Source organism: Polypterus senegalus, chromosome 9 (assembly GCF_016835505.1).
Source record: "Polypterus senegalus isolate Bchr_013 chromosome 9, ASM1683550v1, whole genome shotgun sequence".
Lineage (NCBI taxonomy): Eukaryota > Metazoa > Chordata > Cladistia > Polypteriformes > Polypteridae > Polypterus > Polypterus senegalus.
Window position 1 is genome coordinate 119,202,157 of NC_053162.1, and position 14,981 is coordinate 119,217,137.

A 14,981-nucleotide genomic window follows, 5' to 3' on the forward strand; every position below is an offset into this window, starting at 1 on the left:
ACTGTGCATCAGTATGTCGCAAACTTAAGGGAACATATACAGATGGACATCTTGGGAGAAATCCGTGGTGTCCCTCATCATCAGCGACATCTGGTTATTGTGTATGACTTACACTTGAAAAGGCCAGAGGTTACTGCCACTGGCACAGTCACATCCTTTGTCATCATTAACATTCTGGAATCACTATTTTCTTGCTGGTATCTCCCTAAGACCATTACTATGGATAATGGGCCTCAGTTCTGGAATTAAAAGGCATTCACCATGTTTACACTGCATATTACCATCTGCAGTCCAATGGAGGAGTGGAATGTTTCAACCAGACACTAAAAAAGGCCTTAGGGCACACCAGGTATAAGGGTGTTCTTTTGATCAGGCTTTGCTTAGTACCTCTTGCACTATAGATCATCCCAGCATACCACAACTGACGTCTCACCTGTATTCCTCATGTTAGGTTATGAGCTTACCCTGCCTCTAGATAGACTTTTTCAGTCAGAGTATGCCCTGTTCCCTGCCTTCATTACCTTACGTTAAGCACTCTGTCACCAGGCAGCAACACAGAATGAAACAAAGGTTTGATCAATCAAAATGGGTCAAGGAGGTCACACAGCAGTCTCGGATTGGATAAGAGTTCAGAAGCCTTATCACAATAATAAAATGGCCTCATTCTGGTCCTCTCCAGTACAAATCAACTGACAGTTTGACCCAGCAACATTTAGTCTTACTTACAGTTCTCCGTGGCATGCCACAAGTCTTTGAAAGATGTCACTACCATCATCTACTGTAGAATTTCATACTGCTGACAAAAACAATAAACAATGCAAATTCGTTGGCCATTCCGAACGCAAGGCTGGGAGACTCTGTTGTCCAGCCTGATGTAGCACAAAATGAAGCCAAGCCTGTTATTCAGCCCCAGGACACATCCCCACGACCTACTTGATTGAATCCCCCCCCCCTACACACTTGCTGGACTTTGTTGCTACATTTCATGTTTGACTGTTCTGTTACATCCTTACATTTCTTTGCTTTTGGTGGGAGGGGGGAGAAATGTTATATATATGTGCACTGTATCATAATTGAACTACGGGGTTCAATTATGCAGCCATATGCTGTAATTCTGCTTTTTGTGAGATGAGCTTGATTGCTTTGGCCTAAGAAGTGTAAAAAAGGTAAATAAAAAAAGGAGTTTCAATTTTGCACTTACCAGCTGTCAGCATCTGTCTCTCAGACATAATACATCCTGCACATGGTAACAAATGATGATATATGAGATTAACGACTGTACCATAAAGCTGGTCATAAAGCTCTACAGTATTTATGTTAGAGTGGTTCAAATAGCACCTTTATACAGATGAGAAATGGTCACCAATGATGTCACATCTCTGTCTGAAACTGCATTCCTAAAAACTGTAGATACATTCAGTGCTAATAGCAAAGATCACTAGAAAAACATGAGCAAAAAGAATGAGGCACATACAGATTTGCTGCCTTTTTTACACTTGTTTAATTACATTCTTCCTATATTTCATCCTTCATACAGATTGCATTTTTTGTTCATTTTATTGTTGGTACAAGAAATTGTAACTTTACCGGAATTCCCCAGCTATCAATCAATCAATAATATTTAACTCTCCAAAGGTAAAGAGTATACTGTAGTACAAAAGATTCATGTTCTTCTCAATTTAAAAATCACGAACAGTGGACGCAAGTAAAGCTTCTGCTTCTTTTCTGCTTCCTGCATTAGGTAACCATTTTTCTAAAAGTATTGTAAATAACAGTGAGTACTACAATACAGTAAATAATTTTAATTCGTTTTGAATTATGTTAAAATGTTCAATTTTTAATATGCATTACTTATGAAAATAAAAACAATTGTAGAAAATATAAAACAGAACTTGGTAAAATAACATTATATAAGAAGGGTGGGGTGGCAGTTAATGATTATATTCAGTATTAATATTCTTGAAATAGTCAGTTAAACAAAACAAGTGTTGTTCTAGAAAAGTGTTTTCATACAGGCTAATTTTTCAGCTTAGCACGTATATTCCACAATGCAAGAATTATTTGAAATGTATGTTCATTTTTAGACAGCTCCCCAAACCCCACACACAACAGACACAGAGCCAAAGTTCAGCACACAACACACATTTATTAAGAGAGGGAAATTTTGTTTCTTTTCCCACCTTATGCAGCACAGTACACTAAGCACCAAATGCACAAATCACAGTCCTTCTTTCTTGTTTCCTCAATCTCTTCTGTCTTTTGTCTGCCTCCACACTTCCTCCTGCAAGCTATGTCCTCCACCTTGCACTCTGGCTCCCTGAATAGAGTGAGGTGGCCCCCTTTATAGAGCACCCAGAAGTGCTCCAGGTGTGCCATAATCACCTTTCGGCTGCACTTTCGGGTGTGGCAGCAGCCCTGCATGAGGAGGGCTCGGCAATACTCCATAAGCCCATTGGCAGCGGCCATGGGCACTAGCAGGGTTGAGCTACCCTGCTTCAAACACATGGCCCTGTAGCTAGGGGGGCTACCCTCTGTTGTCCCAGGGGAGATATTGCCCCATACAAGCTCCTAGCAATCCTGGCTGTCTGATACAAAATTAAAATTTAAAGAGGTACATCGATGAGTGTCCAGTTGGTCTCGTCCATTACGGGAGATGGACGTCTGGAGAAGAGCTTGTTAGCAGTGGCTTATTATTTCTCTTATTTCTTATTATCCCAAGGTAACCTGTATTATCCTAACCCGAGGAGTTTCTGCTACAGTATATAAATATGAGTAACAAGAAAGGCGGTCAGAAAGAAATGGAAAAGAAACTTAAAACTACACCCAAGTCTAGACAGACATAAAAACCCAAGTACAAGGTACAGCCTTTCAGAGACTGACCTGGGACAGGCAGGCGAAAGCACAGACTTCCCAGGATCCCGCTCCACTGCAACATCTCCAGTTGAGGGCGAAAATGGGAGCAAAGGTGCAAGTGATGCAGGTCACTTGAAGATCACTTGAAACTAAAGATGGCCTTGCAGTCCACGCATTCATCTAATCCTCGCGAGCCGGAAGCATTGGCTGTAGCTGGGGTTGCCATTTTACCAGCGTAGCACAAAAGCCGAAACGATTTGTCCTAACTGAAAGAAATGATCGCAACATTGGCCATGGCCACGGACACGAGTGAGCTCAAGAAAGACATTCAGAAAAATATGAAAAAAGAAATAAATGGATTGCTCAAGACAAACGAGAAGTAGCAGCTAGAGCTGCAAGAGATGCGGCAGGAATATAAAGACTTGGAAAAATGTACATATACTTATTTTGATGCAGCCTTTAAAGATATGCTGAGAAAAACTGAGGAACACATTCAGGAGAATGTGTCTTAATTAAGAGAACTTGCCGATCAGCTGGAAGACATTAAGCAGACATTCACTCCTCAAACAAATCCACAAGCAAGAAGTTCGCAATGCAATCCCAGCAATCACCAACAAAAACGGGGATAAAATCATTGACCATAAAAATATAATGCACACATTCAGAGACTACTATAAATCCTTATATTCTACTGAGTTTAAAGAAGACAACACACAATCTAATGCATTTCTAGATACATTATAGATACCATAAATAGATACTTTTAGTGCAGAGGAACTGGATAAACCTTTGGCGCTGTTAGAATTGCTAGATGCTATAAAGTCACTTCAAATCGGGAAAGCAGCAGGCCCTGATGGGTACCCTGTAGAATTTTATAAGAAATTCTCCACTTAGCTAGCTCTCCTTTTATTAGCAACATTTACAGAAGCTAGAGACAATCAAATTCTACCTCAAACTTTTCACCAAGCATTAATCACACTCTTTCCTAAACAAAATAAGGACTTATTACAATGTGCATCATACAGACCAATTTCACTTCTGAATAATGATGTTGAGATACTCTTCAAAGACCTATCTAGAAGGATGGAGAAAGTGCTGCCTTCGGTAATATCACAAAGATCAAACTGGATCTTGAAAAGAAGATTTCGCTATATGCAGTTGATATGTTTTTGTATATATCAGACCCACAAAATACTGTGCCTGCAGTCTTAACAGCACTTACAGAATTTCAAAAGATCTCTGGTCTCAGAATTCATTTGAATAAAAGTGTGCTCTTTCCAGTGAATTCTCAAGCATGCAATATCAGATTAGACACCTTTGCTTTTATCATTGCAGATCAGTTTAAATACCTAAGGGTAAATATCACAAGTAAACATAAAGCTCTTCGTCAACCCTTCATCTCACTCTAGCTGGAAAAATTAACGTTGTTAAGATAAATATGCTTGCTAAGCTTCTCTTTTTATTTCAAAACATTCCAATATACATCGATAAATAATTTTTAAGCAATTAGATTCAAACATAACCTTATTTAATTGGAACTCCAAATAGTGACCATACAAAGACCTAAGGCAGAAGGTGGCATGGCTCTACCTAACTTTCAGTTTTATTGCTGGGCAGCAAACATGCAAACTATAAAAACCTGGACACAAATAGATGAACAAACTCAGGCTTAGTCAGCAATAGAAATAAAATCCTGCAGTACTTCTTTATATTCCCTGCTTTATGCCCCAATAAATGCAAGTTATCGTCAATATACTAATAACCCAATTGTGCTTCACTCACTCAGAATACGGAACCAATGTAGAAAGAATTTTAAGATGGAGATTCTTTTATCTGTGGAACTTCTGAATGAGAACCACCTTTTTCAACCCTTGCAAATATATGCAGTTTTTAATTTCTGGAAAACATTTGGGATTAAATTTCTTAGAGATCTTTATATAGACAACATCTTTGTGCCCTATGATCAATTACATTCCAAATTTAACTTTCCAGCAACACATTTCTTTTACTAACTTCAAATTAGAAACTTTGTCGAACAGAACCTGCCCGATTTCTCTCATCTTGCACCTTCCTCTATGCTGGAAAAACTGTTGCTCAGTTTGGGGGACTCAGACAGCATTTCTGCAATATATAAAATTATTTTACAGTCCCTCCCTTTCAAAGATCCAAGAGGACAATGGGAAAAAGATCTATCACTCAACATATCAGAAAAGGAGTGGAAGGTAGTAATGCAGAGAGTTCACTCAAGCTCCATATGAGCAAAGCATATAATTACTCAACTTAAAATTATATATCGGGCACATCTGTCTTGCTTAAAATTGTCCAAAATGTTTCCAATATGCAATATCCAACCTGCAAACGCTGCAGTCAAGTCCCAGCCTCACTGGGTCACATGTTTTGGGCCTGCACCAAATTAACATCATTCTGGACAAAAAAAAATTTAAATGCCTTTCAGACAGCCTTGGTGTCACAATCACTCTTAACCCATTAACAGCTGTGTTTGTTGTTGTTCCAGATGGGCTTAAAGCGGAGAAGGACAAACAAACTGTGATTTCCTTAACTACACTATTGGCACGCAGACTTATTTTGCTAAACTGGAAGAATCCTGACTCTCCTCTTTTAAGTCAGTGGGTAACTGATGTTTTATACTGAATTGAAAGAAACTAAATTCTCAGTTAGAGGATCTGTGCAGAACTTTTTAAAATCCAGGCAGGATCTAATCAGTAATATTTTAGAATAAGCTTTTAAAGCACTGAGGAAATAAATTCTCTTCCCATTGTTTTTTTTTTTTTTTATCCGCCTATTAAACTCATCAATCTATGTATTTTGACCAGCTTTAAGATTACTCCGTTGGACATGCTCTCTTTCTCAGGGGTGGCGGTTTGGTTGATTTGTTTTCAATCCTATTTTTTGTTTGATCTGTTTTGAATGATTACAATAAAATCAATAAAGTTAAAAATAAACAAATAAATGAATAAAGGACTGGCACCCACGCCATCATTAAGAAAAACTTCACAGATGACAGAAAAGAGTCCTTTTTGCTTGTGGGAGTAGCTCTGCTCCATCCGCCCATAGGAAGGCTGCTTGCATCATGTAAGGGATGGGAGAAAGCCCTTGGGAGCCCCATCCCCGGAAAAGTCGAAACTGTCAGAGAGCCAGTGTTGAAGATCAGCACTGGTGTGGTGCTGAGGCCTCTCCTAATGCACTGCAGCACTCAGGTCCCAATTTGAGGCGGCCCATCCAGGTAGGCACGTGGAATGTCTTGTCTCGCCGGCATGATGATTATCTTCCTCTGCTGTTGGAGGAGCTGTGTAAACTACTTATTTCAGTGGTGGCACTATCTGAGGTGTGCAGACCTGGGACTGGCCCTATCTCTGTGAGTGGATACACATTGTATTGGTCTGGTCTCTCTGATGGCTGTCATACATGGGGAATAGCTGTTGCTGTAGATTCTTCTGATGGTGTCTGATGTTACTCCTTTCAACGAGTGTATTATGAGATTACGGCACTCCCTGGGTGCCTTGTCTGTTGTCTTGGTGTATGCTCTGACCATGGTGAATGATATCTTGGTAAGGGAGACATTTTATTTGCTCAGTGGTTGATGAGTTCTAGATAAAAACTAAGAACCAGGCATTTAATGACCTCCTGGACACAGCCATCAGCAGTGTGTCTATCTGTGGAGAGAGTGACGACCTTATTGAGTAGTTTACTTACCTAGGCAATGACATTCTTGTCTCTGGTGACTCTTCCTATGAAGTCATTAGACAGATTGGAAGAGCATAGAGGGTTGTGAGGTCGCTGGAAAGGGGTGTGTGGTACTCCCAAAATCTATGCAAAGGGATAAAGATCCAAGTCTTTAGAGTCCAGGTGCTTCCTGTTTTGCTATATGGTTGCGAGACATGGACGCTGTCCAGTGACCTGAGATTAAGACTGGAATCTTTTGGTACTGTGTCTCTTCAGAGAATCCTTGGATACTGCTGATTTGACTTTGAATGAACTGTTGCTCGTGGAGTCCCGAATGAGGTACATTACCTGCATTGTGAGGTAGTGTCAGTTACGGAACTACGGCTATGTGGTGAGATTCCCCGAGGGTGATAGAGCCTGCAGGATCCTAATTGTTGATAACCTGAGTGGCTGGACCAGTCCATGGGGATGCCCATGTAGCAACTGGCTTCAGCAGATAGATGATCATTTCTGGAGGGTGGAACTGGACCACGTGTCTGCCTTGGGGGTTGCCAACCAGTATCCCAAGCTGTTTCATTATGTGGTGGGTGCGGCAATGCGCTGTACCAGTGCATGCTCCCCAACCTGACTTGACCTGTATTGATCTTTGATAGCTTATTGGTGTGCTAAAGTGAACCTTTGATTTTGCAGATAATTAAATACTGGATTAAATGAATACTTTAAATACAATTAATATTATATCTAATCTAAAGAGATGAAATCTTCACATAGATTGTTTTCTTCCTTTTTCCTTATTTAAGCATTTAACTAATTATTGTACTGCATATATAAGTTGTATATGACACATAAAATGTGATTTGATTTAGTCCATAATTTACAATTTTACTTTATAAGTATAACTTATAATAAATTGGTGTCCCTATCGAATGCTGCCTCCTGTTTAGTGTTCAGTCCTTTCAGAATGAACTCCAGCTCAACTTGATAATGGAATTGCATTATTGAAAATGACCACATTAACTAATGAATTCAAAAACGGAAGAAATATGGAAACATATTTAAAGAAAGCAAACACACAGAAAGAATAGGGCCATGTAGTAAAATTCAAACAATGTTGATATTTGAAACATCCATCCATTCATCCATTATCCAACCCGCTATATACTAACTATAGGGTCACGGTGGTCTGCCAGAGCCAATCCCAGCTAACACAGGGTGCAAGGCAGGAAACAAACCCCTGGGCTGGGCGCCAACCCACCGCAGTATTTGAAACATGCTTTTACAATTTTATAGTTTTGGTTATAAAAACATAACATTCTGAAACTCATGTATTCTGCCTCAAAGGCAAAAGAGGGTGGGGTTGGGATGTAGTACATTTCCATGCAGCCCCAGGAATAAGACACAAAACAAACCTGGATGGGGCACTGGTCCATTTCAGGATTCAGGCATACACACTCAAATACAGAGACAGTTTAAAACTGACAGTTAACCTCAGTTACACAAAATAACACTTTTAACTCATTAAAACATAATTTAAATTTTATTCTAGAGAAGAGCGATTTTATTTTGAAATATAATATTTTGTTCTTGTGATTTATATATTTATTTTTCAAAAAGCATTTACAGTATTTCTAAGTATTTGATGAAACTAATCATTATAAAATGCTTCACAGTGCATGGGATAGTAATAATTTATTTTTTAGGAGTCCTTTTTACTTCTTGACAGTGACCGGCAAAGAACATTACAGATAACATTTTTAAGGAATCAATAGGCTGCTAGATAATCAGTTTAACTACAGTATTTAACTCACAAAAAAAAAAAAAAAATGCTAATTGAAAAAAGCTATCTGGTTAATTTTTATTAGTTTAACTGTTATGTATGAAAATCACACAGTGCTGATAAAAATTTATTTTTGTGTATTTTTCAGTTTAAGTGTGACTCAGACTGCACATCCTTTTAAAACCTTAAACCCCTTTCTTTCTCTCTCTCTCTCTCTCACTCTCTCTCTATCTCTGTCCCACCTGCTTGCTCTCTTTAACTCTCTTTTTCCTTTTCTTATTTAGTTGCTGATTCTGTGCTGTATGCAGAATAGGAAAAGATGTCTGTGCAAATCACCTACGCAGAAGTAAATGTGAAAAGAGATGGAAAAGACTGCGAAGAAACAACTGGTTTCAAATCTCTAGAGAGAAAGACAGGTACATTTTTATTTTCACACTTTTTTATTCAAATAATTATGAATATGTGATAAGGTTTATAATTAAACATAGGTCTTTGGAAAGTGCAGTACTAATCACTGCATTTTTATACTAAAATAACAAATATTAAATTGAAAATGTAAAAAAGTATTCTTAAAATTAACACTTTTTCTTAATTGAACTTTAAAACTGAATAATGCCTGAAACCAACAAGCTGAAATTTCCTTGTTCAGACTTTAAATAAATGGGTCAAGATGAAAAAGCATTACTATGAATAATATAATTATGCAATATTCTGTAAGTAAATACATTTTTTTTGAAGTTAAGATATTTTTGATTTTGTCAGCTAAGCTAGATCCAACTATTGTGTAAAATATAAAACAATGAATTCTGTCACAGCAAAATAAGACTAAATATGTGGTTTTGTAATCTTAGCTGCATGTGTAAAGATCCTTCCTCCTTCCTAACACTCTTATTCAGGGCAGAATACCAGGGTGCCAAAAAGTTTAATGCCATAGTAAAACACTGCATATAATATATACAACTGGCTGTTATTTATAACTTAAATTATTGCATTCTTCGGGGATTTTTCATTATCAGCATACATGGTACACATTTATCTTATTTACTGCTTTACATATTCTTTAAGTATGTAATAGTTCAAGAAGAAATTACCATACTACACATTTAAAGTTTTATTGTTTGGTTTAAACAACCTGATGAAATTAGACTTTTAATAACAGCTCAACAGGTATTTTGTTGACAGCAGAAGACTTTCAGTTACAGCTTATTTAAAAAAAATAATGTACAAAATGTTTAGTTAAATTAAAGTAATTAATTGTGGTACTTCTATATAGTTCCACAGAAGCAACAAAGTAGAAATGTATAACAGATTAATGCAAAATAAATTAATTGCCTATTGAGTATTAAATATATTGAGATAAAAGATTGTAAAAGAAAGAGAAAGGATATAATGTAAACTTACTAAAGAAAAGGCAACTGTGTAAAATCTGCAAAAATATCAGCAGTCTATACTGTATATAAATGTGATATAGAGTAATACCTGAGTAAACATGTTTAGCAATCAAAAATATCTAATTAGAGATGCCAGTTGTGGAGAATTAGGCCTATAGTGAAAAAAATGTATTATAATTTTTGCAACATGCTAGCAGTAAAAGAAATAACAAGAAGAAGGGAAATACAGAAGCTTCAGCTTGGAATGTACGTTTAGTAAAAAAAGAAAAAATATATACAAAAGCACTGGAGGAAAAAAAAAGTTGTTTTAGTTAAATAAATTTGTTTAGTAAAATAACAGTTTTATCATTGTCCAAGTCCCTCATCACACACTGTTACCTTGTGAGGGTAAATACTCTGCTGACTGTGGCTTATTAGCTCTAAAAATTAATTATATATATTTAATTTATTTCAAAATACAATGAATAATGTGCTGTAAGACATATTTTAGAAAATATACTACAACAAACTTAATATTCTGTAAATGCTATTTATAATATGCTATACAATATATTTTAGAGTTTAAATTTCTGTTTTATAGTTTGTTTTCTGTATATTGTAGCATATTTTAAAATTTATTAACCTGGAAATTTAAAATAACATCCAATAGATATTTCATAAGTGTTTTTATATGGAGATATATTCTAGGCCAAATCACATTGTAACACAGCACTAATTATAAACCCAGAATTAACCTTGTAGCCTGCAATGTTCTGTCTTAACTACAGTCATTGGTTTGAAAATTAATTAGAAGTAGACAAATAAACTTCTCTAAAGTCATTTTTTATCTTCTTTAACATCATTTTGACATAGTAAATCATCTTTTTATTCAGAGCCTTTTGTTTTGTAGTTTGATATGTTGCAAGAGAATATGCTAATATTCCAGGCTTATTTATAGTTAAATTTGTAAGCCTAACAGTAGATTATTTTTCATCTACACAATCTAAGAAATACACATTTAACAATACACCAGCAACTACTTGAACAAATTTGCAAAGTATATAAAGTACACTAAAATGACATAATCAAATAGAATATTTTGATATTTTAGGGATAGAGCAGACCCCATCAAAAAACTAAAAGAGTCTGAAATAAAGGAAAATTCTCTGTTTTATTAGTAGAAACCAGATATTTAACAGAAAGAGTAAGATATGCACATCTTGTAAAATACTAAACACTGTTGCAACATTGAGCAGACCTATGCGTGTATAGGCAGTCCCCAGGTTACGTACGAGATAGGGACTGTAGGTTTGTACTTAAGCTGAATTTGTATGTAAGTTGGAACAGGTACATTATTTTAATAAATGCTATTGTTGACCGACTGTAGCCAAGTGCTCTGCCAATTAATGATGGAGTTTCACCTCTCAATGACCTTATTATTATTTCTACTTTATTTTCAATGGTGATGGTTTTTCTCTTCTTTACTGTATCACCAGCACTTGCATCAGATTTGTGTTTCAGAGGCATTCTTGAAGGGTCAAGATTAAAAGTTAAGATGAGCTCTTCTGCACAGCACCGTACACACTATTAGAGCAGGAAGGCATCCGTCAGCACGTCTGATGTACTGACAAGAGACAACTTCCTGCTATGTGCGTAACAGGCTTACTATTAAGAATGACTTGGGGTGGCAAGGAGGGGTTCATCACTTGCCCACCACACAGTCACCTCCACTACAGTATGCTGCCTGCAGTGTCTGCCCACCAAGAATTAACACGGTGCGGCCAAAGGCGGGCAGTGAATCGCCCAACCAAAATTCGGCAGCCATCCGAGGCACACTACAATGCTACCCCGCGGCCACATTCACCCTCAATGGCCTCCGTTCAACCATGCATTACCAACCGTGTGTGCTGGGCCGGCAGTGTCCAGTCAGGAGCAGTAGCTGCAGTGGTGTAGTGGGTGGGCGGGCAGCGAACCATCACGAGCGATAGCAGTGGCCCCGGTGACTATGGAACACGGGTTACCGCTTGCCGCCAGGAACCACCCGAGGGACACTACACTGTGCAAGGAGGAAAATCTCCCCCCTCCAGCCACCGCTTGCAGCATCCCCAGACTGATGACGGAGCGGCAGTTACTGAGGTACATGCGTCGCATCTGTGTCCTCATTGGTAAGTCATAGGTTGGATGTCCGTAACTTGGGGACTACCTGTATTTGTTTTTATCTGATACTAATGGAACTAATTCATTATTCATTCCAGTTGTAATCTTTCCTACCTTTGAAGACCTTATTCCAAACCAGCCACCTTTTTCCCCTCCACTACTTGAAGTAAACACTTATCTCTATGTTCACTTCTAACGCTAAAACTAGCTAGAGGGATAAAGGATCTTAATAGCCTGACCAGGAGTATTTCCAGTGTAACTGAAGTACTAGGGTGTTGTACTGTATTAGCCATTATGAATGTAGTGAGAAGTCAAGCAAAATTACAGTTTTTATTGGTTATTAAAGATTTATATGCAGTTATAGCTCAGGCCCCTTCTTCAGGAAAAATGTAATATAATACATGCCTGAAGAAGGGGCCTGAGTTGCCTCGAAAGCTTGCATATTGAAATCTTTTTAGTTAGTCAATAAAAGGTGTTATTTTGTTTGACTTCTCACTACAATATAACTGAATGTATCCAAATAAGCACTTTCAGGTCAAATTTCACTCTGTAAAACTCTAAAACCAGCGTATTCAAATGACACCCATGGGCCACATGCGGCCCAGAAGCAACCTCTGAGTGGTCCAGAAATAAGTGCAAGGGAATAACTGAGAAAAACACATTTTGTGAGCCCTCATTAACTCCTACATAAATTCCTAAATTAGTACTGTCTATGAATGCAAACTCTGTGTAGCCTAGAAATATTCAACCCAAAATGCAGTGCATTGTTGTGTGTCTAGAAGTGGTAGTAGTAGTTTATGATAGAAATTTTTTTGTGATGTTACAGTTTTGGGACAGTTGTACCTGAACATTGGCCTCAAGGGCATTTGACTACATAATAAATAATTCTGTAATTAATTACGTGCTGATTCTTACTTGTGTTCCAGTTCCATCAATTGCGTGCAAAAGTGGGTTTTCAGAAATTAATCTATTTGTTACTCCAGAGCTTTGCTACTGACAAGCACCTTCTCCTCACTCCACACAGCCATTGACACTCAAAGCAAAGAACTAATTAAAACTCAATCATCAAATTAGGCACTAATTGCTTTGTGGGACTACATTACAACAGTTTTCTAGAATGCAGAGCTCGTTGTTAAACTGTGGTTAATATTTTTTGACTTTGTAAATTCTGTGTTTGTAATTTTAAATTATCAAGTACAATATTATTCAGCACAGTGCAGCTGTGCAGGTGGCATATAATGGAAGTGCTGCTGCCTTGTAATTAGGAGATCATAGGTTTGCGTTCCGGGCATTCCCTCCATGGAGTTTGCAAAGCATGAGTAGTGAGTAAAGTGCTATATGAATGTAAAGGATTAATTATTATTATACTTGATGATTTTTCAGTTTTAAATTTTAAATGTTATGTTTTTTTCACCAAATAAACACAACATGTAACACTACGATTCTCTGCCTCTATATACCATCAGAGCACCTTAAACTTGATCCAAATGCAATGTATGCATACCACCACCTTTTTGTTTACAAAAGAGACACTGCAAATCACACATATGGTGATTTAAAACAAACCCATGTTTCCTCAGTGTATAGCATACATTGTATTCATGTGTGTTAGTTACTGTTATCGCTTGTCATGGTTTTGTGCACTAATAGCTTTGATAGCATTGATGGTTCTTTTTTATTCTGTTAAATGCACTTTGTGATGTGCCCAAGTCAAAAATATAACTAAAAATATAAATGAAATATTTATTTTATTTCAAAAGGTATACAAATATTATTGCTGATATTGTGCACTTTCTTTGAGATCTGCCTAGGTCAAATGTGACAAAAAAGTTAATTTTTTTATTTCAAAAGTGGAAAAAAGTATTCCTACTACTTCAGATTCTGTTTAGTTATATAGCATTACGTACTTGTTTTTCAGTACATTGATTTGTGTTCATTTAAAATTTGTTATTACCTGCTACTTACCAGCCGCTGAAAATATCTGGCAACTTTTTTTGTAATTGAATACCCCTGCTCTGGAGAGTAACTGGAGCTGCCATAGCAGCCCTAGGTATCATTGATGACTTTCATGTTAATTTTCCTTTAAAGGTACAGGCATTAATGAAGAAGCTGCTGCCAATTATTGATATTGGGAATATTAACACACTTCATCCAACCTTCCACTATATCATTCCTTCTGAGAAGTACACATTCACGCATCTATGATATAATAAATTCCAGTTTTCCTTTTGAATATTAATTGTTCTAATTTAATGCCTTATTTGGATAGTTATAGTAAGCAAGGGAAAAGGTAGACTGTTTTCTGAAAATCATAGAAAGCATGCAAACTTGTTTCAGCATGGAATTATTTAGTGTACTGTATATGCCAAAAAAAAAAAACCTATGTGAACTTCTTCTAGTGAGTTACAGTGTTTTCAAAATAACTTTGATTCACTGAGAAAAACTGTTATATTTTTCCAAGCAAAAAAATAAACCAAATTAACTCATTATCTTTTAGAAATATGGGTCTGGATACAGATTATATTGCATGTATCATTTGGAAATATGTTACAATATATTAAGAGAAATGTATGTTTCATTATATTTCTGCTATAATCTTAAAAAATTATATTTGAACTACATTTACATGAAATATATATCCACATATTTTCTGGTATTTGGCAATTTATCTAATTTTCATAAGGGAAAAGCTTATGTTGTAGTGTCGCACATCTGGACAGTTTGGTGGCATAATGGTTAGCTTTACTGTATCATCAATACTGTATATTAAACTTGTATGTTCTTCCCATTCTCTGTAGCTTTCACTCTAAACGCTCCAGTTTTCCTTACGCATCCCAGAGAAATATATGTTGCATTAATTACAAATTCTAAATTGGCCTCACATGGATCTTTGATAGAATGTTACCCAGTCCATGTTTGGTTCCTGCCTTGCACCTAATACTGTTGGGAAGGGATTTGACACACTACGACGTTGAATTAGTAAAACCCACAGTGAGCGAAACAGATAATGTTTATATAGTGTTTAATACTTTCAGTTTTTGTTCTAAATGTTAGCATTCTAATTTAAGAATGTGTGTAAAATTAACCAATGATGCATCCCTTTTCACTTTAATTACATTTGCTTTGATAGGATCTGGCTT

The 14,981-nt window shown here is 36.7% G+C and overlaps 2 protein-coding genes across 4 annotated transcripts in view; both read left to right on the top strand.

Annotated features, from left to right (window-relative positions):
• LOC120535666 (killer cell lectin-like receptor subfamily B member 1B allele B) overlaps positions 1-14,981 on the top strand; it is a 185,807-nt gene that overhangs the window by 74,921 nt on the left and 95,905 nt on the right. The window lies entirely within an intron of this gene.
• Positions 8,556-14,981, top strand: part of LOC120535667 (natural killer cells antigen CD94-like) — a 71,257-nt gene continuing 64,831 nt past the window's right edge. The window contains exon 1 of one of the 2 annotated variants that reach the window (XM_039763632.1): positions 8,556-8,730. In XM_039763632.1, the coding sequence (XP_039619566.1) occupies positions 8,634-8,730 (97 nt within the window). In that variant the 5' untranslated portion in view covers positions 8,556-8,633. Of the gene's footprint in view, positions 8,731-11,781; positions 11,850-14,981 lie in introns of those variants that run through there. The other variant, XM_039763633.1, reaches the window with a different exon arrangement.